The 23,818-nt window shown below is 45.7% G+C and overlaps 1 protein-coding gene across 2 annotated transcripts in view; it reads left to right on the top strand.

Annotated features, from left to right (window-relative positions):
- Positions 1-8,857, top strand: part of LOC135900965 (monocarboxylate transporter 5-like) — a 40,850-nt gene extending 31,993 nt beyond the window's left edge. For both annotated transcript variants that reach the window (XM_065430592.1, XM_065430591.1), the window contains 2 exons: positions 2,275-2,864; positions 4,077-8,857. In XM_065430592.1, coding sequence (XP_065286664.1) covers positions 2,275-2,864; positions 4,077-4,252 — 766 coding nt within the window. In that variant the 3' untranslated portion in view covers positions 4,253-8,857. The remainder of the gene's footprint in view (positions 1-2,274; positions 2,865-4,076) is intronic.
- Positions 8,858-23,818: the final 14,961 nt, after the last annotated feature.

Raw genomic sequence — 23,818 nt, 5'->3', positions numbered from 1 at the left:
GTGTCATCTCCAACCAATCTGATTTACCGGTAGCCATTTCATGCTTACATATACTTTCGATTACGGAAGAGCCAGCAATTGTTTCTTCCATGTTGTCACTGCACTTTGTCCAAAAAGAGCAGCTCTTTAGGTCAGTGTCCTGCTCCCCACACCTAGGAAAAGAAGAGAGCACATTAAAACGTCGAAAAACAAAAATGGCGTATGGACTTGTGCGATATTGCAGAATCGCAATCCAATTTCCAGCAAGACTGTTTTGTTCAAGCAGATGAAATAAAAACATCAGTTGCGTGTGACTATATAACATCTTTCAGAACGCTGCGCGTTCTGGTTTGCCGAAAACTGCGCTCGAGACATTGCGCCGTTTCTCGAAATCATTTATGCTCTGGAGCGCTTGAACACGTCGTTTAATACGCTGGTATATTTTAACGCAAACGATTTGAATTTCGCCGGCACAGAACCCATACCATGACCGTCATTTTCCCCAGAAATAAATTTTGTGTAACGTAGTATCCCCTCGCGTTAAAACAGCGTAATCTGGCCAGTTAATTCATTCAAGTTCATGTCGCAGAATTTTTGTTGCACTGGTCTTATTTATTGCACTTGCATTTCACTTCGCTCACACGCTTGCCATAGCCTCACCGCTCCCCCACCTCTTATTTAATAAACTTTATCTCAGTGGTATTTGTGGTTCAGTCCCCCACCCCGTATTCACTAAATTTTATCTCATTGGTATTTGTAGTTCTGTCAGGAAAACAGGCTATGTTTAGCGTGCTTGGAACTTGCTCATTACGTTCGACAGCGCAGGCACATGTAATTTATTACAAAGTGCACATATAACCCACACAGATGTAGCTTTGCCTGCACATTACCCGTTACCAGGCCCTTACTTCTACCTAACATAAACAAGGCCCATCGTTTAGTCAACCGAAAACACCGGCTGGACTTCGTACGTCCGAGAGAAATACAAAGAAAGAAAGAAAAACGCCCGCTCTCGTCGGTGGAACGAAAGCGCGAGAAGAAAAGCACTCTGCCGGGACTTTGGCTACGTTATAGCGCCAAAGTAGCGCGCGCGGTCTGTGCAACAACGCTCCTCATCATAAAATTTAGTGCAGGTTAAATAGTCCCAGGTAGCCAATTGTAACAATTTACGGTCTGCCACTACACCATGCCTGAGGGTGGTTTTGGCATGTAAAATTCTAGGATTTATTTAATTTTTTTATCGTAACTTATGCTTTCTTGATTTCGCGTTTTCACGTATGTAATGTTCCATTTATAAAGAGTCACGCAACCTTTGAATTGCCGATATTTTGAGCAATATGAACACCGCATGGCGACCAGCATAAGTTAGCCTTACAGCTTGCCAAAGCACCTCCACGAATTAAATGTGTAGCGATGCGAGTGCGCTACAGAATGGGCCCTGCGGAAGGCGATAGTATGATTAATGCTGCACGATCCCGGAAATTTCTCTGTTTGATGTCGGATACTCAGCTTGCTGTCAAATTGTGGTGTTTTTTTTATTTTCCATGAAAAAAGAAGAAACACATCCGAAGAGAACAATGAGGAGTGTGCACTCGACTGTTATACCCATGCATGCACCGCAGAATCGAGAGTAAAATTTAATAGTATGCTACAGGCGCAGCTTTATCATACACTTGAATATACAGCCATCAACAAACCTGAGAACGAAGCAGGTCTGAAATGAGTATAGCCCACACGATGAGCGGATGCATGTTGTGAGTGTGATGGCTATATCAAAACAATAACTTAACCACTAACAGACTGATTCATGAACGTGTCAATGAATGTAACGTGAATATAGTCCTGCTTACGAACCTCATGTACTGCGGTGAAGGCTAGGGCACGTATTAGTCTGTCAATAACGAGACCAGGCAGTGTACCAAAAAAGAGAAACGAGCTCGTCCTGTGTGCGCTAGTAATTTCGACATGTAACTTTCCATTCAGCTGATGACACGCGGAAGACGATCGACGGCGCTCATTGCAAGGCCCTCATTATATTTTTTTTTTTCTGCTGGGCTAACGCCAAGCATAGTTTTCGACTAGATGGAGCAAAGGAGATTACGTATATCAGCGCTGCATTGCACGGCACTTTGATATGCAATATGACAAATGCTACGAATGTGAATAGGTTTCCGGTGGCCGAAATTAGCGTGTATTTCCGGCGTTTGAAATCCATTTTGCGCAGAAATCAAACGTTCTACGAAGTGAAAGCACGGAAGTCCTGATATAGCTTTACCTGTCACGTTGATGCTGCAGGCGAGCAGCTCGGGGGAGCCTTTACAAGTCCACCAGTGACGGAAGGGCGTCATCTACAACCGCTGTCCACGCAGAGAGCAGCTTGCCAGAACCGGGGTCGCCTTCACACACAAACATTATTCTCCGGGAAGGCAGGGTATTCAGTTGCCCGATGTACTACGTCATACTGGGCACGTGGATCCTCTTCAACTACTGCTTCGACATGTTCATCGGCACTATCGATGATTACGCCACGGACAAGCAGCTGGGTTTCCTCAAGACGATATCTATACTGCCCATAATCTCCACGACGGACATCTTCGGCGGCGTCTGTCTTCCTGCGCTCGTTGACAAGGGGCTACTAAGCCGGAGCGCTCTTCTCAGCACCACTTACCTCGGCCTCGGAGTCACCACAGCGATTCTGCCTGTGATGACAGCTTTCCTCCCGTTCGTGGGCGTTTGTCTTGTGATGGCAATGTTCATGGGCTCTGGCAACGCCATGTATGGTGTCCTGCAGGCCGACTACATCCGTCAGGATCGACTACCCGTTTCGTACGGCACAGCAGGATTTCTCGCAGGTATCCTGCTCATCGCCAAGCCGTTTGTCATAGGCAAGTATGGCTAAAAGAGTCGCAGTTTTGCCCGAAAGGCGGAGCACAGATTGCGATAGCAAATTAGGAGACACCTATACGAAGTGAGGGTAGTAGCTATATCGTCTGTATAAACTTGTAAAGATTCGCTTACTAACTAAATTAACAAGCATGGTGTGACGCGCTCACAGGTTAACATGAACACATCTCGCTCGATAATCGCGGTAACTAGCTGTAAAAATTCTGAAGTGCGGAGGTGCGGCAGCACCAGCAAGCGAATGAACCTTCATGCTGCGTTTCGCTTCAACGCGAACGACGCGTCCAAAGCACAGCGCATACGAAGCTACCTTTACTCGGTGCACTTCGTCCACATCACACATAGCTTTCAATATATGCAGCACGCGTGACCGCGAGCGCTGTACGCAGCAGACGTAGTAGTAGAACGCCACCCTCCCTCTCCCTGATGCCCCGTGCGTCGTGCCTGAAGACGGCACGCTTTCTCCCCCTTTTCCTCTGCACGCGCGAGATTGAGCCACTATCGTCGGCTAACTCTCGCAAGCTTCCACTCGGACTTGCAGCATAGGGCGCACAGCGACGATTTTATCGTGCTTGGACTTTATACGCAATAGCACGGCGACGCCACCGGCAGATATGCGCTTGGAGAGTCCCTATAATTGCTATCGCATTAACGAACTGTAACGAACCTTACTATGAATTCCATCCAACTGACCCGAGTGCCGTCTTGAAAAGAAAGGAGAGACTGAGAAAAAACAAAAACGAGAAAGTGAGCCAAACACGATCACGGTGATAACGTATGCTTGTTACAACGTGGAAACAGATCACGGTTTAGAAGGTATACCAAAGCAATACGCAGCAGCGTATCTGTGCAGCTAAGTGAAGTATCGTCACGTTTTAATTTTGTCTGCACCAAACTATGGTATCTGGATTACTTCAAGCTGCTTCTCATTCGGTCTGGCCTCTCCGGAATTTTCTGAAAGCTATAGCTGAGAGTACAGTTTTCGCGTTCCTGTCATGCCTTACACAATTACTTATTACTTGCTTATTTGCATGCTTGCTTGCTTACTTACTTACTGACTTACTTACTTTCACCTAATGCTTCCTATCTCTGTCTAAAGCGTGCCGAGAATTACATGTACATGAAAGTGTGACAGTAGCTGTTGCATACCCTCTTTCCTTGCGCAGTCCTTGAGGTTTTTCTGCGTTGTCTTGCAGGTTACTTCCGGGACTACCATAAATCATACGATGGGCTCTTCCGGATGTTGTCTGTGATATTACTTTTTCTGGGGTTATCTTGGCTCGTCGTGGTAGTATACGAGTGGCACGTGAGCGGCTCGTGGAAAAGAAAGAAAAGAAGACAGGCTCTGGTCGGAATTCTGCAAAACTTGTGACTTTCATAGAAAAAAATAAGACACTTGCACTGTGTACTTTCCCTCCGTAGGCAGTAAGTTATCCTGACATCATCTTTATCTTCGATGGGGCGTTACGCAGATGTATAATATTCATCGCCCTCCATGACGCAGGCCAGCAAACTTATTTGCTGGTGTCCAAGTTCATTAGCTTTTCATGTCTGTGATATGACAAACTTTCAAATGAAGAAGGTGAGATAAGTGGTATATACCCAATATTTTGCAGAGGGACATTACTGCCGTGATATAATGTGAATATCTTACACACTCGTCACTAAGCCTTCGTCGCAGGTAAGAACAAGTGTTCCGAAAAGGGCACACCGAGATCGACCTTCTTTAATGCATTGCGAGCAAAAGCTTGACTTCGGCAACTGGGACAATGCTTGGCGTTGTCATTGAACCAGAGGTAACAACAAAGAACATAAGATATTTAGCCGAACATAGTATGCAATTGAGCGAGGTGGTGATGGAAACACTTAAGTGCAAGAATCATGTACTCAAGTACGAAAGAAGGCTGGGTTAGCAGTATTTAACTGCAAACTCTGCCACCTCACGATAAGTATCCACTGAAATTGAGCCAAAACTTACGGCTACGCGTACACCATAAATTACATAGCATCAATGCCCGGAATTCGCTTGCTATTTATAGCGGTGTCACTCTGTGTTTAATCGTCGATGCTTCTAAGGTCTACTCTTCCAAGCATATTAACCTCCAGGAATCTTGCTCTGTAGTAAGTCAATTGCGTTAACCTTGCTGTCTGATAAATGAAAGATTGGTGTGTCGCTGTTCAACATTATTCCATTATTGTCACACCACTGTTGATTAGCATTCTCTGAAACGTTTCCATCAGCGGGAATTGAGACGATTAGAGTACACAACGTGTACCAACTATCATGCACCGAGGTTAAAAAATATGCAAATGCCACGTAGCGAGACAGAACCAAGGTAACGTTCTTTGCCGTCACTTGAAGATACTTAAATTATTTTTTTTCATTCCGCCTAACTACACAATTCGTCTTAATTAATAATTCAACTTTACAATTGTTATAACTGGATTAATAGCGTCATTGAGAAAATTGTAGAGCAACTTGAAAAACTCCCGATACTAGCTTTCCGTTGCAATACGTGCTACATTTCGGAGCGCGAAGAAAGCCCGCGAATACACGCTATGTGATTCGAGTGACCTGTCGGGCGACAATTTTACGTACATTCGCAGACTCCTTTCATGCTAGGAAAAACGCATTTATGTAGCACGTATTGAGCAACAGAAACCTGTATCGGGAGTTTTTCGTGTTGCACTATAATTTTCTGATTGATACTTCTCGTGTAGTTGTAATACTTGATAAGTCGATTAAATAATTAAGACTAATTATGTAGTTAGGCCGAATGCGAAAAATATTCCGAGTTTCTCCAAGCCACGCTAACAACACTTCCTTGATTCGGTCCAGCTACGTGGCATTGGCATATACCGGGTGCTCGAAATTAAGCTTTATGGTTTTCTTAAAATTAGGCACTGGGAGGCACACGGAGACAACCTGCGCAAATAAGTTATGGGGCCAGGGGGACACAAAGGGAGATAATAATTATCACTGTGAGCAGCCGCACTAACTAAAATTGAATAATGAACATTTTATTGACTGCAGTCAGTGTGTATGTTTGTATTTGAAAGTTAGAGGCAGTCGTGTTTGTACACAGTGTCACTTGAGAGAATTCTAGTGTGTCTGGGCTCCGAGATATCCGACTCCAAATTTTAATGGTCGTTCGCATGATTACACATTCAAGAGAGTGAGAATCAGCGCAATGCCGCTCGCTGATGTTACGTGGCTGTTACGGGCGGTGTTTAGGCTGACAAAAAGGCGTAGGCAAAGAAAATAACCGTCTGCCTTCCCCCCTCGGGTCGCGAAATCACGATATGAGAGTTCGGTGTGCCATGCAGTTGTGGCTCTTCATTTTAACAAAACTTTCAGCACTTGGATATCAGCAGTCACTTTATTTGTGTAGCCCAGGCAAGCACCACGCCTGCTCGTCTAGTCACCATTACGCACACGCACTGCCCTCCGGCTTCTCTGCTCGCGCCACGATCTCGGCATGGCAGCTGACACCACCGTTACAGGCTGCGCGGTGGTGATTTACGACAGCGGTTCCGGGTTATTCGATTTTTTATTTCGCCAGCCGAGAGGGGAAGGAGGACAGTTATCGTTTTCGCCAAAGCCTCCGCCCTGCTGCCAGTCTAAACGCCACGCGCAACAGCCGGATCACATCAGGGAAGAGCTTCGCTCCGAATCTTAACTGCCTTGCATGGTAATCATGCGAATGACAATTAAAATTTGGGTTCGGATATCTCGGAGCAGAGACACGCCAAAATTCTTTCAACTGATTTGGTGTAGAAACACGACTGCCTCTAACTTTCAATACAAACATGCTCACTTGCTGCAGTGAACAAAACGTTAATTATTCAATTTTACTTAATTGGGCTGCTGACAGCGACAATTATCATCTCGCTTCGTTTCCCCTTGACAACATAACTTATTTGCACAGGTGGTATTCGCGTGCCTCCTGGTGCATAATTTTAAGAACACCACTGAGCTTAATGTTGAACGCCCTGTATTTTAATGCTGGTGCATTATAATTATGCCACCCTGTATCAGTACGCCACTTCCGACCCTGATTTCCTCAAGCGTGGCACACCAGCGTCAACTCACAGGGGTGGGTTCAGTTCGAACTTCTAAGACACGTCAGTGATGTACTGGCCCCCTGTAGTAGCCAAGCTATTCGACGTAGGCGCCATTCTTAGGGTTAAAAATAAATAAGCAATTTAAGCTCTCCTCGGTGTTTTAAATATCTTCGGTCGATGGCGATCAGTGAACTTCTCTAGATCAACAAAGAAAAATACTCTCTGAACTCTGTTTACACCTAATGTCATGGGAGCACAAATTTTTGCTGTATAATAAAGGAAACAAGTTCCCTGTTTTCTTATTTTACATCATGAGATAGTTGTCGGGCACACCAACATTTTATGTCAAGTATTTTATTCATAACTATGACACAAGCTGCGTACAGATGTCAGCCATACGGTGGGCAGCGTATCATGTGCCATGTTTTTTTTATTAGGGTTAAGACATATTCAAAATCTGATGTGGTATATAGCACAATCCTACTAATCGAGGTTGATTACTTCAAGAGGCGGACTATAATTTCACAGTAAATTGAAGTGCATAATTGAATACTTAGCAAAACTTTATCACTAAACCACCGAGCTTAGCACAGGAATTGTTGTTCACAAAGTGCAGAAAATGAGCCTCAAAGCATATTCATTTTGAACAAGTTTGATATTAGCACCTGTTTTGAGTTAAGCGCCGTCAGTGCTGTTCTAAGAATGCATAAGTGTTGGACGTACTTTCTTAAATACCACAATTTTTTATGCATTCAAGGTTAGAAAAAACTGAAACCCAAACGCATTTCGCCGCACTTCTTATGAATGCATATATGGAAATGCGTGCCAATCTGGGAATCGAGTTCCAAGTAAATGCGCCTTATGAAATCAACAGCTAAAAATTAAAAAAAAATGTAATGTGGGCCGAAACTAATTAGCATAACATTTTATTGGTAAATGTTTTCTAATCTACAAATATACATTTAGATTTCTCGCGGAATTAATGCTCGCCTCTTAGTGTAGTCAAGGTCAATATTCCAATTATTTTGTACGCAACAGCCAATTGAAAAAATATCTTCACTGTACAAATTTTAAAAAATCTATAAAAGCTCGCTTTACTCAGGCAGGCATCGCATGCGTTTTAAACAATGGACGTTGTAGGCTGTCGAACTTGCGTATGCAGCTCTTTGGTGGGGTTGCTCAGCTTTAAGAACTAGGTGAGCGCTCTTGCAGCTTTGACCAGCGAACATCATTACCAATCGGCCTCATTACGCTGCGTGTAAGCGACATCGTCTTTTCTTTATGGCATGCTTCGCCTCAGTGATAATGCAAAGCCTCGCACGTGTGCTCTGCTTGTACAGATATTTCTGAATTCTTATATGCTTTGATCAAATGAAGTCTGCGTAAGAGATCAAACATTTAATAATTGAAATACTCGCAGTGATTTAACGTCAACACGTTGTACATGCGCGTGCGCCTACTAGGCCTTTCTATGGAAATAACCCCTGAGGTAGCGCTGCTCAACGTCTTAAAGATGGTAATGGCGAATGTGTCCTGCAGACACAGGTAATTTATGTATAAGCCCAAACTGTTGAGTGTGTTAACTGCAGTGGCATGTTTCTAGTCGTCGTTATTGTCCCTGGTGCAATCACTTCCGTTTATGGTAGCCATTGTGTTCATAATTTCTTAGGTTTCCAGGATTCGTTCAAGAATATAAGAACTTGTGATTTCAAGATATGTGAATGTATGCGTTAATGCATCTTTTGTTTTTCTTCAGGACATCATTTGATATTGTATTTTTCGTTTGTCCATTATAATATAGGTGAATTTACTCATCATAAGCGGCCACCTAAGACAGACATACAATGTTCATTCCTTGTAAATAGAAATACGTAGAATAAAAATGGCGAAAGCCTTTGTGTGCTGCTCGCAATATTGTTTCCATGCCAGTCGAATGATGTTGTAAGACAAAAGTAATTTACTGCAAAGAGTTTCGCGAAACACACCGTCTCGGGGGGAGGAGGGGCACACTTTTTTGGAGTGCATTTAGCGTATTGTGTTGCTTTCTGTTTCTGATTAGAAAAAAGCTGCTGGAATATTTGAAGGGAAATATCGAAGCTTACCAGCAGATGAGTTTCTATACTGCAAGTAAGTACACGCCATATGTGACTGCTTTTACATGCCTCCTTGCGGTGTATTATCTGCAAATGACGGTCCCTGTCGTGGAGAACCAAGCGTATTGTCCAAGCGTACTTGAGAAATGAACTTGGTTAAAGCATGTTGGCGGGCTACTTGGTTTGAATCCAACATTTAATGTGTAAGCGCTACTGAACAAAGACGTAGAAAGACACACAGAGACAGCGCTACATTGAACTATAGAATTTGTTTTCACACGCATCGGTAAATACATACCGAACGAGCGGAAAAGGAAAAGACAAAAAGATACATTCAGGGTTGTATATCGATAAAGCGTACATATGTGCGAGGCATGATGAAAACATTCACTGCAATAATTACAGCCACAAACAAAGGAATCGCATATCTTTTATTAATAGCGACACTGATGGCTTGCTCACGCACTTTTCTTGCAACTTCGGAATTTCAAGGCCTCCACAATCTCCCTTGTCATCGTGCTGTGAGGCGTCTACAAAATAGAGGTACTTTTAAGCATGGGTTTAAAGAGAGAATCTCGGCAATGAATGCCCAGATGGCTCGAGATTACTCTAGGCACGTCTCTTATTGACGCATCTGCCAGGTTGACCAACATACGTTTTTCCGCACGAAAGCGTGATGGCATAGACAACGTCATGAATGCAGGTTACTAATTGTTCGTGATGAGTATAAAATGCGTTCCTTTTGTTCTCTGAATCAACCTGATTGCATAGCTTCTGTAGACGCTCAGGGGCAGAAAAATCGCGTCCACCCCCGATTTTGCCGCTCTTCAGAGATTATTTGAAATACAACGAATCTATGGTAACACGGCGACTTTCTTTGCTCTCGTAGTGCTACTGCATCGCTTCGATGCGTTTTTATAAGTCCTGCTCAAGCCCTGCGCGACCGAGGTGAGCATACGCATTGGGTAACCAGAATCTGTCAGGCGCTTGGCCTGATCTCTGAAACTGGACACATGAATTCATGTGACCACAAAGTGGAACCCAATTTCTGAGATTTATATACATTTCTTAATTATGGGATTTTACGTGCCACAACCACTTTCTGATTATGAGGCACGTCGTAGTGGAGGACTCCAGAAATTTCGACCACCTTGGGACCTTTAATGTGCACCTAAATCTAAAAACACGGGTGTTTTTGCATTTCCCCTCCATCGAAATGCGGCCGCCAGGTTCGGGATTCGATCCTGCGACCTCGTGCTTAGCAGCTCAACAACATAGCCACTGAGCAACCACGGCGCGTCTGAGATTTATATAATCAATAGCATCAATATAACGCCACTAGAGTAATGTTGGGCCATCTGGGCATTCATTGCTGAGATAGTCCCTGTAAATCCATGTTTGAAGGTACATCTATTTCGTATAGGGCGCATAGCAGGATGACGAGGGAGATTGTGGAGGCCTATCAAATTGCACAACTAGAAGAAAGGTGAGTGAGCAAGCCAACAGTGTCGCTATCTGAAAAAGACGGGAGTATTCCTCGGTCTATCGGTATAACTATTTCAGTGTGTGTTTAGACACGTGCACGGTTCGTCGACATGAACCACATGTTGTTCTTTTTTTTGTCGTGTTTGTTTCCGCTCGTTCGATATGTATTTATTCTTGCGTTTGAAAACAAAATTTATTGTTGAAAGTAGCGCTGTCTGGTGTGTCTTTCTTTCTACGTCTTCGATCAATCGCGCTTACGCCCTCTATCATGGACTGGGGAAACATTGCTCCACATGCCCCTGAAAAAAAATGAATTCGGATTGCCTCTCAAGGTTGGCAAACATCGGCTTCTTCCGCCGCAAACGCATGACCCATTAAGCAGATCGCTGCTTTGTCTGGAACACACCCACAAGACTTATATATATACACACACAACTGGAAGGCAGGTACAAGATAACCATAGGAGTAACCCTCTATTATCGCACATACCAAGAATAAAGGATGTTTGGCAATTAGGTGTTGCTGAAAAACAAAGCAACAGTGACGAAGCAGTGACAACGCCGCGTTGTTTGCAGAGTATCTCGCAGGATTTCCTGCCAACACGTGCCCTACATATCAGCACGGCAATCTGTTAAATGACAATGCAATTTCGCCGGTGATATCAGTTGTAGAAGTTTTGGTCTCTAGGTTGAATAATACCTAGGCGGAACCTTTAGAGTGAGTCATTAAACCTGAGAAGCATGAATCATTTATCACAGCCACTCTCCCGTGACCTTCGGCGTGAATCTTCAAGAAAACCAATTAACAAAATTAGTGTAACGAGAATTTTAATTTAAAGGCCATCTCAAATTCGAAGCTGCAGTCATGTTGCTCAGTTAGGCGCTCGAAGGCAACGGAAATAAAGAAATGGGACTTCTTTACACAAAACAAATGATAATAAATACGATCCACCTAGACTATCTGAATCATGTATATCGAAATAAGTTGTAGAACAACCTTGACTACTAAGAAAATATTAGCTTGAATCTTTGGCAAGACTACTGCGAGAAGTTTCCATGTAAGGACATTTTACCTCCGAGGGTTGAAATGCGCATGGAATATGGATACTAAGCAGCTTATATCAGGACAGGCCGCCATTGGAATATGTACCTGACAATGTTTAACGCTAGAAGTTAAAAATTATGGGGTTTAACTTTCCAAAACCACTTTCTGAATATGAGGCACGCCGTAGTGGAGGACTCCGGAAATTTCGACCACCTAGGGATCTTTAACGTGAACCTAAATGTAAGTACACCGGTGTTTTCGCATTTCGCCCCCATCGAAATGCGGCCGCCGTGGCCGGGATTCGATCCCGCGACCTCGTGCTCAGCAGACCAACACCATAGCCACTGAGCAGCTGCGCCGGGTGACTCTAGAACGTTATCTAGTAAGGCGAGTCTAGCAGTGCTATTGGAGGAATTAGAGGAGGGTAAGTGGGATATAATAGGGCTGAGTGAAGTTAGGAGGCCAAAATAAGCATATACAGTGCAAAAAAGCGGGCACGTCCTGTGCTACCGGGGCTTAGCGGAGAGACGAGAAGTAGGAGTTGGATTCCTGAATAATAAGGATATAGCTGGTAACACACAGGGGTGGCAAGTCTAGTTGTGAAACTTAATAAGAGGAACAAAATGAAGGTTGTACAGGCCTACGCCCCTACATCCAGTCACGACCACGAAGTTGAAAGCTTCTATGAAGACATGGAATCGGCGATGGTTAGAGTGAAAACAGAATACACTATACTGATGGGTGACGTCAATGCCAAGGTAGGCAAGAAGCAGGCTGGAGACAAGGCAGTGGGGTAATATGACATAGGCACTAGGAATAGCAGGGGAGAGTTATTAGTAGAGTTTGCGGAACCGAATAATATGCGGATAATGAATACCTTCTTCTGCAAGCAGGATAGACGAAATTGGACGTGGAGGAGCCCGAACGGCGAGTCTAGAAATGAAATAGACTTCATACTCTGCGCTAGCCCTTGCATCATACAAGATGTGGGCGTGCTCAGCAAGGTGCGCTGCTGTGATCATAGGATGGTAAGAACCCGAATGTGCCTACACCTGAGGAGGGAAAGCAAGAAATTGGTACATAAGAAGTCCATCAATGCATTAGCAGTAAGAGGGAAAATAGAGGAATTCCAGATCAAGCTACAGAACAGGTATTCGGCGTTAACTGGGGAAGAGGACCTTAGCGTTGAAGCAATGAACCACAATCTTGTGGGCATCATTAAGGAGTGTGCAATAGAAGTCGGTGATAACTCCGTTTGACAGGGTACAAGTAAGCTATCGTAGGAGTCAAAAGATCTGATCAAGAAACGCCAATTTATGGAAGCCTCTAACCCTACAGCTAGACTAGAACTGGCAGAACTTTCCAAGTTAATCAACAAGCGTAAGACAGCTTGTATGGATGGATGGAAACAACTTTATTCTGAATCCGGCAAATTTGACAACCCGGGCTCAGGTCTCCCATGAAGGGACTTCGAGGCCTTGCCTCGTCGCCGCCTCTCGGGCTTGCTGGACAGCCCACTCTTGTGTCTTGAGGTTGGAGCTGCGCAGAGCGGCGGCCCACTTCGACGCAAGAGCCTCCGGAGCTACTGCCATTGTAGCTGATGTAACCCGACACTCCCACAACATGTGTGACAGCGTCGCTCTAGCCTCCTGATATAATTTGCAAAGAGCAGTCGGGTATTGCGCGGGGAAAATGTGCTGCAATCTCACCGGACTGGGGAAGGTTTGTGTTTGAAATTGTCGCCAGATGACTGCCTGGCGACGTTTCAGCATGAGGTGAGGTGGGGGCAGCAACCGCCTGCCTAGCTGGTAGTGCTTGGTGATGTCAGTGTACCTGAGCAGGCGTTCTCGCGTGGTTTGAGCCAGCAGTTCTGAACTCGAAGAGGCGGTCTCCGATTCTGCGCGGCAGGTCAGTTCTCGCGCAGAGCGGTGTGCTACCTCGTTCAAGTTAATGAGGCCCTCATCGGTGGGGGTGGCGACGTGCGCTGGAAACCATATGATGGCGGTGTTATCGAAGTGCTGTCGACCAGCTTTCCTTAGAATCTGGAGAGCTTCGGAGGAAATGCGCCCCCGCGCGTAGTTGCGAACTGCGGATTGTGAGTCGCTAAAAACTACCTCGCAGAGGGGGTCGGTAAGCGCAAGCGCAATTGCTACCTCTTCTGCTGTTTCGGGGTATTCTGTTGCGACACTACACGCGTGCGTAAGCCGGGAGCTAACGTCTACGACTACCGCCGTGAACCGGTGTTCTCGTGTGTATTCTGCGGCGTCTACAAAGCGAGTAGTCCTCTTTCCACCCAAGAAGCGCAGCAGTGCCTTGGCACGGGCCTGGCGTCGGCCGCGGTTAAATTCGGGGTGCATGTTTCGAGGTATAGGGGCGACAATCAGCGTGTCGCTGAGGTCAGGTGGAATGACCTGTTTCTTACCGTGTTGGATGTGGTAGTTGAAGCCGAGTTTCTGCAGGATGTACCGGCCCGTGGCTGTCAGAGACATGCGTTCAAGTTGAGAGGTTCTTTGCGCATCCACAATTTCCTCAAGCGTGTTGTATACCCCCAGCTGTAGCAGACGAGCAGTGCTTGTGGACTCCGGTAGGCCAAGGGCGATCTTGTAAGACTTGCGTATAAGGGTGTTGATTTTTTCCCTTTCAGTGACATTCCAGTTGTGGAAGGCAGCCACATAAGCGATGTGACTGATTGCGAAAGAGTGTATGAGACGCATGACACTGTCCTCCTTCATGCCCGTGTGCTTGTTTGTAATGCGTTTGATCAGGCGGGTAGCCGCTGTAACCTTGCCTTCGATTTTGCGAATAGCTTCTATGTTTGACCCGTTGGCTGTTATATGCATGCCTAGGATGCGTATCTTCGGGACTCGGGGAATGCAGGAGCCGTCTTGCGTATAGAGGATTATGTCGTCGCACTGGCGCGATTCGGCTGTAGGCTTGGGCTGGCGGCGCGAGCGGTAGACGAGCAGCTCCGATTTCAGTGGAGATAGCCGGAGACCTGTGTCTTGGAGGTAGGTTTCGACTGCAGAGACCGCTGCTTGTAAGGTGCATTCTATCTGACCATCACTGCCCTTGTTGACCCACAGAGTGATGTCATCTGCGTACAAGGCGTGATGGAGGCCATCGATCTCGTCGAGGTAGGCCGGGAGACCCAGCATCACGAGGTTGAAAAAGAGCGGGGATATGACCGATCCTTGAAGAGTGCCGGTGCTTCCTAGTGTATGTTCGTCGGATGTCATGCTGCCGACCGCGAGGGTGACTGTGCGGCGCGACAGGAAGTCTCTGACGTAGTTGTAGCTTCGCTCACCCAAGTTGAGCTTGTTTATGCGGCTCAGGATTGCTGCATGTGCTACATTGTCAAATGCCTTTTACAAATCTAGACCGAGGATGGCCCGGTTGCCACTAGTTGGGTCATTGATAATCTGGTGGTAGAGCTGGAGCATGACGTCTTGACTGGAGAGGTGTGACCGGAAGCCCACCATAGTGGGTGGGTAGGCTCCAGTGTCCTCGAGGTGGTCGTTCATGCGGGAGAGGAACGCGTGCTCCATCACCTTGTTTAACAGTTTAACAGTTTAACAGTCTCTGAAGAGAACAGCTGTGTCTTACCAGTACTCACCTACGGGGCAGAAACCTGGAGGCTTACGGAAAGGGTTCGACTCAAAGTGAGGATGACGCAACGAGCTATGCAAAGAAGAATGATAGGTGTAACGTTAAGGGATAAGAAAAGAGCAGATTGGGTGAGGGAATAAACGCGAGTTAATGACATCTTAGTTCAAATCAAGAAAAATAAATGTGCATGGGCAGGACATGTAATGAGGAGGGAGGATAACCGATGGTCATTAAGGGTTACGGACTGGATTCCAAGGGAAGGCAAGCGTAGCAGGGGACGGCAGAAAGTTAGGTGGGCGGATGAGATTAAGAGGTTTGCAGGGACGGCTTGGCCACAATTAGTACATAACCGGGGTTGTTGGAGAAATATGGGAGAGGCCTTTGCCCTGCAGTGGGCGTAACCAGACTGATGATGATGATGATGATGATGATGATGATGATGATGAAGAGAACAGCAATTTACAATAGGTAGGGAGGCACTGGAAGTGGTAAGGGAATGCATCTACTTAGGGTAGGTAGTCACGGCGGATCCGGATCATGAGATGGAAATAATCAGAAGAATAAGAATGGGCTGGGTTGCGTTTGGCAGGCATTCTCAGTTAATGAACAGCAGGTTGCCATTATCCCTGAAGAGAAAAGTGTATAATAGCTGTGTCTCACCAGTACTCACCTACGGGGGAGAAACCTGGAGGCTTACGAAAAGTGTTCTACTTAAATTGAGGACGACGCAACGAGCTCTGGAAAGAAGAATGATGTGTGTAACGTTAAGGGATAAGAAAAGAGCAGATTGGGTGAGGGAACAAAGGCGAGTTAATGACATCTTAGTTGAAATCAATAAAAAGAAATGGGCATTCGCAGGACATGTGATGAGGAGGGAAGATAACCGATGGTCATTAAGGGTTACGGACTGGTTTCCAAGGGAAGGGAAGCGCAGCAGGGGACGGCAGAAAGTTAGGTGGGCGGATGAGATTGAGAAGTTTGCAGGGACGACATGGCCACCATTAGCACATGACCGGGATTGTTGGAGAAGTATGGGAGAAGCCTTTGCCCTGCAGTGGGCGTCACCAGGCTGATGATGATGATGATGATATCAAGTCGAATACCGAATAGTGCAATGCAGACGCATATATTTACGGCAGGACTGTTGATTTTCTTATAACTAGGTATCACGCCTGTTCGTGCAAAAAAATAGGGACAGGAAACTATTACAGGAACGTATCAGTTTGGTTAGCGTATCAGTAATTATCAGAATAAAAACTGCCCGAATAGCCTCTTCAGAATTTTGGAGTCTGGATGCAAACAAGCTCTCCAAGAAATAAAGGCTGCTGTGTGACTAGCTTTTCCAAGGCTCTAGATAAGTGGTTGGCATAAAAAATTAGAATTGGGAGAAAAGAAAAACGAAAGCTACTGAAGGACTTCTGGGCCGTAGACGCATGCAAATGGGCCCGTTGTTTGCAAAATATGACTGCTTCTAGCGCAAAAAGTAGCACTGGTAAAGGTGAAGAGTGTCATAAAGAATAAATGAAAGACTACAAGGAAAACCCTCAGGTTTGTATATAAAACCTAATTGTTCCTATTAGTAGGGAAATATGCACTCTCTTCGCCAAGAAACAACTGCTCTAGCCACAAAAAGTTCTAGCTGTTGTTGCGGCACTAGGCTATGTCTCGAATCCGACTCCATATGGTAGCGCAGCGGAGCATCGGGTTGAAGAAATGAGAAGCTAAGAAGTTGGAAAAAGAAAACCAAGAGATTCACTGGCACTTGTACGAAACTAATTTCCATTGTTGAATAGGAAAAAACAGCAAACGGTGAAGTGTTGAGCAAAGGTCGTCTGGATGAGCCTCATTTTCTTGGCCCAGAGCAGCTTCTTTCTGCTCCGCACCGTTATTGTAACACGCCTGTTCACACCCTCCCACCTGCCGATAGCCAGTGGCACACAGGTCACAACCAACCAGGACGACAGCCCTTCAGGAACCGCAAACGACACTGCCGCAGACGGAATATTGGACCAGCGACCCCTCCAAGTACTAGCGGGCCGAAGAACGGAGCGACTGAGTGACCGTACGAATGGGAGAGGAAATCGTTTTCTCCCAAATGGTCTCCACCGCTGCTTCTGAGAACAGGGCAAGTAGCAGGGCGTGGGGGCTTTCCTCCGGGAAACGTCCACGACTCCTTCGGGTTGTCTCGGCCTTTCCCTCAGCGGCAACCCTTTCTTCCCTTTGTGGTAGCACTTCTCTGACGAGGGAAACTCGTTACGGGAAAATTTGCACCGCCCAGCATCGCGCGGAATCTCTTTTCCAAATATCTCCCCAGCGAGACTCTAGCACTCTATTCTTGCGCGTGACAAACAGGATGTTGTCTACTGCAGTCATAACAGCTTCCTATCCCACCAAAATAGCCACGGAGGGTAGCAGTCATCACTGCTTCACGGAGAGACTACCTAATTTTCTGAAGAATAGTGCCTGGAACTCGCCGTTGGTTGCCACATTGTCGTGTATGTCGTCGACCGAATTCTTCAAGCTGTTTCTCAAACTGAAATACCTGCGCAAGCAAGCACTCCACTCCCTTTGAATAAACTGGATCCAAAGAGGTATGGCGATCAATCTTTAGTAGCTTTTTGGAAAATGCACACACTCAGAAAACTTTGGACTCGCTTATGCTGATATATCAGATGTGCTAAGTTACGCATCTGCACAAAAAATCTCACAAACAAATAATTCTCAAGTAGCAATGTTCATTAAAAGCGAAGAGCGACCCCAGACCGCTGTGAGAAAGTGACTAAATGCGTCCGCGTTCCCATTCAATTTGCCATTATTGTATTCTATGTGCAAATGGTATTGCTTTAAAATGAGGCTCCACTTCAGTGGGCAATTCTTCTTTGACTTCGTGGTTTGCAGTCAGGCCAGAGGACAATGGTCCGTCTCTGCGGTTAATTTGGCACTCCCAAGATAGCACTACAATTTCTGAATGGCTTACACAATAAAAGCACAATCTTATTCCAACGCAGAGTACGCAATCTCACGAGAGCTCAGTTTTCGGCTCACACAGAGCACGGAATGGTCGTTACCGTCGTCATCCCTCTATCGGAGAACATTAACTAGTCTTTGATCACTCGCATCACATTGGACTGTGAATTCTGGGTGAAAATCGGGAGCTGCCAATACCGGATGGCTAATCAATACAGCCTTCAGGCTAAAGAAGGCAGCTTCCTTCTTTTCAACCAGGACTTTCATATAAGAGTTTGCTGGTTCTGTCCCGCGGAGAGAATCAGTCAGGAGGGTTGCCAAAGTTGAATATCCTGTTTGTATTGATTATAATGGCCAGTGAGCGCCGCAAATACCCCCCTATCCAATTTAGTTTTCGGTCAAGGACAGCCTGCAACTGCTCGTATTCTAACCTCAATAGGTTTTCTAAAACCTTGACCTATGTTGGGACCCAGGTAGTCATCGGTCGCTCTTGCAAGGCAACACCTTTTGGCCTTTACAGTGAGCCCAGCTTGAAGAAAATGGCTGAGCACCGCTCTAAGATGCACCAAATAGTTTGCTCATGAATCTGAAAAGATTACGATTTAATGTAGGTAGGGCACTGCAAATGCTTCACAACCCTTTAGAACCCTAGCCATGTAGCGTGAAAAACTAAATGGAGCATTTTTGACTCCAAAGCTCGTCATTTTCGGTTGATAGCTGCCTATTGGTGTGACGAATGGCGCGTATCTGCAGGCTCGCTCAGTGAGTGGTACTTGCCAGTACCCTCGAGTAAGGTCTGATGTAGGCACATAGGCTGCTCGACTCAACTGTTCCACTATCTCCTCAATATTTGCTAATGAACACACTTGATCATCAGTGAGAGCCTTTAACTTTCGATGGCCAGGCTACTACGGACCTTGTGTCTTTACCCGGAGCTTCCACCAAGATCATAGGTGCAGCACATTCGCTCTCGGAAGGCCTAATTACACCTAATTCGAGCATGCGCTTCACTTCCCTGTCAAAGTTGCCTAGAGGAGAGAAACGATAACACTTTGTACCGCCCTATAGGACGCCAGGTGAATGCCGGGCTGGGTCAAATCAGTTCGACACGGTCTGTCCACGAAACTTTAATCAAACTCTGCTCTAATTTAGCCGAGATCAAACAAGTGAAATTCCTTTACTACCTCTTTCTGCTCAGTCCTCATCAGGATTTCTTGACCGCTCCTGCCCCCTTCACTTACACAAACCAGGTTGTCCTCCACCTGCACAGTAGCGAACTCTTCTCTATCACCAATTAGGAGTGTAGAAACTTCTTGGCACTGGGCTCAATAGCACATTCTCAATGACATGCTCCTTCTGCGGCTCGCAAGACTGATTCTCCGGCTGACTGGTTTCGGGTGTCTCGTTTCTTGTGATGGTCTGCACTGCGTCCATCCGTTTCCGCGACAGTCATCGGGTGGTTCCTCCATAGTGTAACTCTCGTAAGGGAGTTGTGTTGCTAGTTCTCGAGCGTTTGAACGGGTTGATGTTTGTACAACCTGGTCACCGAATATAACGCCCCTCTCTTCTAATAACATATCTGATCTGTTTTAGCACAAGAACCGACAGCACTTAGAAAAACTTCCTGAAGCGGCAGCTTCGGTTGCGAGCTTACCGAAATGATCCTTGATGACCACTGCTGCGATTGGCAAGCACACGCTCAGTTCTTCCACCACCTGGCGGATCCGCGAACATTGTCCTGAGTAGTCAGATGGTGACACATACAATGGACGCACAACATCCATTGCTGCCGCATAGTCACCCATTGCTCTGCACGGTTACCGGTTTACTACTAGGTGATGCATGTAAGGCTCCGACAACTTTATGTCTTCTTCGCAGTAATTGACATGTGAAAACGCAACTTTTTCCTTTGTGCAGTTTACCGCCATGTGACCCAGCTCCTTGCGTTTGTAGCAAGTGAGCGTCTTCCAAGTATGAAAAGCGTTTTTTTTATTTTTCTGCGTTGGTCACTTTTTCACCGCGTGGACCGTAGTCCTTTCATTTTCGCCTCGAGAGACCTTTTTCCTCGCTCTCTATTCGAGGGCTCGAAGGGTGCTTCACATAACGGTTATTCGCACAAGTTTAAGAATTGCAGGCCTTGTCAACTCCTTGGCTGTTGATAAGCTGTCGGCGCGATGTGTCCTCCTCAACGAGTTCGGCCCCCCTTCGTCGCCGAAGCTACATCGCGCCGGTCCTGTAACCAATTCCCTTCCTGATCTGGGAGATAGTTTTAAAACTGCTCTTACACAATCCTCTTCCCTACAGCGTCCCTGTGATTGTAGGACTGAGTGCCTTTAAGCCATTAGTTTACTCTTAAATTGTACAGAAAATCGGGATAGCTCTCGTCCCTCGACTTCTTGGCGCCCCGAAATCTTTGTCTAAACGTTTCTGCGCTAAGTCTGTACTTACTCAGAAGGCATGCCTTGACCTTCTCGTAGTTGTCCGCGTCCTCCTTCCTGAGCCGTGCAACCACCTCTACTGCCTTGCAGGGCACAACCGTCAGTAGCCTCTGGGACCACGCGCCTCTCTCAAATGACAGTTTCTCACACGTTCGTTCAAAATTTGCAAGATACAGGGCGATATCCCCTGATACCACATATGACTGAATGTGCCTAGACATTTCTAAATCTGCCTTCTTGTTGAGAAGAGGTACCACTTCCTGGGAACAAATGCCCGATTTATTACTCAATTTCTAACTTCCTTCCTTCGTTCCGTTCTTCCATTTATTTTCCGCAAGGCTCTCTGTATCACTTAGCTTCTCATCATCGGTGCCCAAATCAATGATTGCCTCTCTGACCATTGGTAAACTTCCCTCACAGCGCGTACAAAGACAAAGGGGCCGAAAGAACGAGCACGACAACGGCTGACTTCCAGCTGAATTTTTATTTTGAATAGTAAACATATATGCCAAGACAACAAGAAAAAAGTGCCCCCTCCAAAGTATGAAGCCTGCATGAGTACGCATTCGAAATTCAAACGAACCATGACCTCCTGCTTAAGACAAACGACCGCGCATGTGCAATCTCAAAATGCAAGTTCTTTATCTGTTAACGCTATCGACGGATTACTAAGCGAGTCATTCCCAGCCTTTACCCTCACCCTGACCTGCTTTGAAAGGGGCGCTTTTGTCCTGGTATGTATGCTTGTTATTCAAAATAAAAATTCAGTTGGAAATCAGCGCTTATCTTCGACGTTCTTTTTGTCCCTCTGTCCACCTACATGCTTTAACAAGTTTGCAATGGAATGCCTACTAGCCCGTACGCAAACTCTGATCATTGGTTTTCGTGCCATACCCTTTGTATCAATCCCCAATTCCTCACACAACAGCAACAGGTCCAGCTTCTGCAGCCTGTCAAAGTCCATGATCCTTTCGAGTGTTGGCTACTTCGGAGACAACAATCCGAAAGTACCTGACATCTAGGATTTCAGCAAAGTTATCGACCAGTTCTAAACTCTAACCCGCTTTTAGAACACGGTTAACATGAAAGGGAAAGGGAAGCGCTCACTCATACATAATCAATGTCACAAGACATTGTCTCGCTAGCGGACCGTTGCTGCCCCTTGTACCTTCAGATTTTAACGCTGGGCATCGGTTGTTGCGGTGCTAGGTCAGGTCTCGAACCCCGTGCCATATGGTAGCATGGCAGAGGCTTCAGGTTGAAGAAATGCGAAGCTCGGAAGTTGGCAAAACGGAAAGCAACAGGTTAACTGGCAATTGTACAAAACTTATTTACATCGTTGAATTGAAAAACAGAAAAACATCAAGTCTTTGCCAATCAGCGTCTACATGAGCTTCGTTTCTATGGCCCAGAGCAGCTTCTTCTGTCACCGCACCGCCGTTATAACACATCTGTTCAAACGCTCCCTCCTGGCGGTAGCCAATCACACACAGGTCAGAACTCTCCAGGGCGAAAGCCAATCAAGAAGCACAAACAACACTGTCACTGTTCAACGAACTGTAAAATGCTTCATTTTTATAAACAAATCCCTCTTCTCTCAAAGCTGCTTTATAGCCGGTGTGTTCTTGTCCAGTGTCGCCAATTGATAGAACCCAAATATTCGATAAATAACCAGGCAAGTAAACATAGATGGTGGTCTAGATGGTGGGAGAATGCTTCTGTCGCAGGAAATGAGTTGATGGTTGAAGTAATCACTGGACTCTGCTGTCTTGTTCTTTTTTGTGCAGAAGTGTATTTTATCCTATAAAAAACAACTGATTTTTCTCTTTTTGTTCTCTTAATGCCATTGTTGTGCGGGCTTTATGTTGTCAACTAAAGCGGCAAACACGTGTTACAATAAATAAATAAATAAATTCATGTAAGTGAAAGAGGAATTGTTACGTACTATTGCAAGAAAGCAGTCGCTCGCGTTTCACTAACGAAACAAGTGTTGTTCAACCGTATCCCTCACTGGATAGCCGATTTTCAATAGGAAAACCGTCCCGTTCGCTCACAGGCGTACAATGGAAAACGATAGCAAGTTTGAGTGCTGCGCCGAACGCTTCTCCGAATGCTGACGTGGTCTGGAGTGCTACAGCGGCGTTGCAGGCACCGCACGTCAGTGGCGCGCGAGACGACAGTGAAAGAGAACCGTCGGCGCTCTTTGCCGTCGAAAGGAAGGGCTGCGTAAATTTAGCACAACGTTCGCTGTCTGTTGCGCTCATACCCGTTATTGCACCGTGGTGTGCTGTGTAACGCAGCTGCTCGGCATAGGAACACCGAAGGCTGAACACCGAACTGCTCTTCGCAATAACAAAAAGCAGCGATTTCAATACAGATTCAAAATTTTTGGCACAGTGCAGAGGATAGATATGAGCTGGTAGGTAGTAACTGCACTGCTAGCACCCAATTTGTCTACGGGCACTACCCGTGCTACCTTGCAAGCGCTAGGAAGCTTGCTTGACTTGAGGGAACTGATGAAGCTGCTTGTGGGAAGAGGCACAAGTATGATTTTGTGGTCTTAGTTGGTACAGCGCGGATACTATCAGCGCCACAAGAAATCGAAGCTTCGAGGCGTTTCAAACCCTTGAAAACCAAATCTTCATGCAGTGTTAGCGTACGCACCGTATCAAATGGAGAAAGAAGTTTACTTGAGGTAGAAGCATCTTTTACTCGAAATACAGAACTGAAACGTTCTGCAAAAGCATCAGCAGTGTTCGAGACGACAACGCCCTTTTCATCAAGAAGACATATATCTTCAGTGCTCTTTATTTATGTATAACTCTCTTTTGCGCTGACCTACTGATTTTTATATCCCTATTCGTATCTCTGCGTGACATTTCATTTTCTACCATATCTTTTTCTGTACAATGTGTCTGGCGTATTACGTCCTAAGTGTACCAGTATGAATGTTCTGAAGCTGTTGTGTGGCCCAATAATAAAAATTGTATGGTTTGATTGATTGATGGGTTCATTCATTAAATAATTGATCGGAAAATTATTTGATTTGAAAACATATATACTACTGATACAGAGAAAAGGGAGAGTAAGGACCAGTCTGCGTGGCAACAGCCACGAGAAGGACCACGACGCCTGCCTACTATAGAAACATGGAAATAGAAGACTGGAAAGAGACAAGAAAGAAACATGTGATACGTGATGTATAAATGAAATAAAATGATTACAAACGAATAGAAGTAG

Source organism: Dermacentor albipictus, chromosome 2, assembly GCF_038994185.2.
Source record: "Dermacentor albipictus isolate Rhodes 1998 colony chromosome 2, USDA_Dalb.pri_finalv2, whole genome shotgun sequence".
NCBI lineage: Eukaryota > Metazoa > Arthropoda > Arachnida > Ixodida > Ixodidae > Dermacentor > Dermacentor albipictus.
The sequence above is the reverse complement of the archived record's forward strand: the minus strand, read 5'-3'. Positions and strand labels throughout refer to the sequence as shown.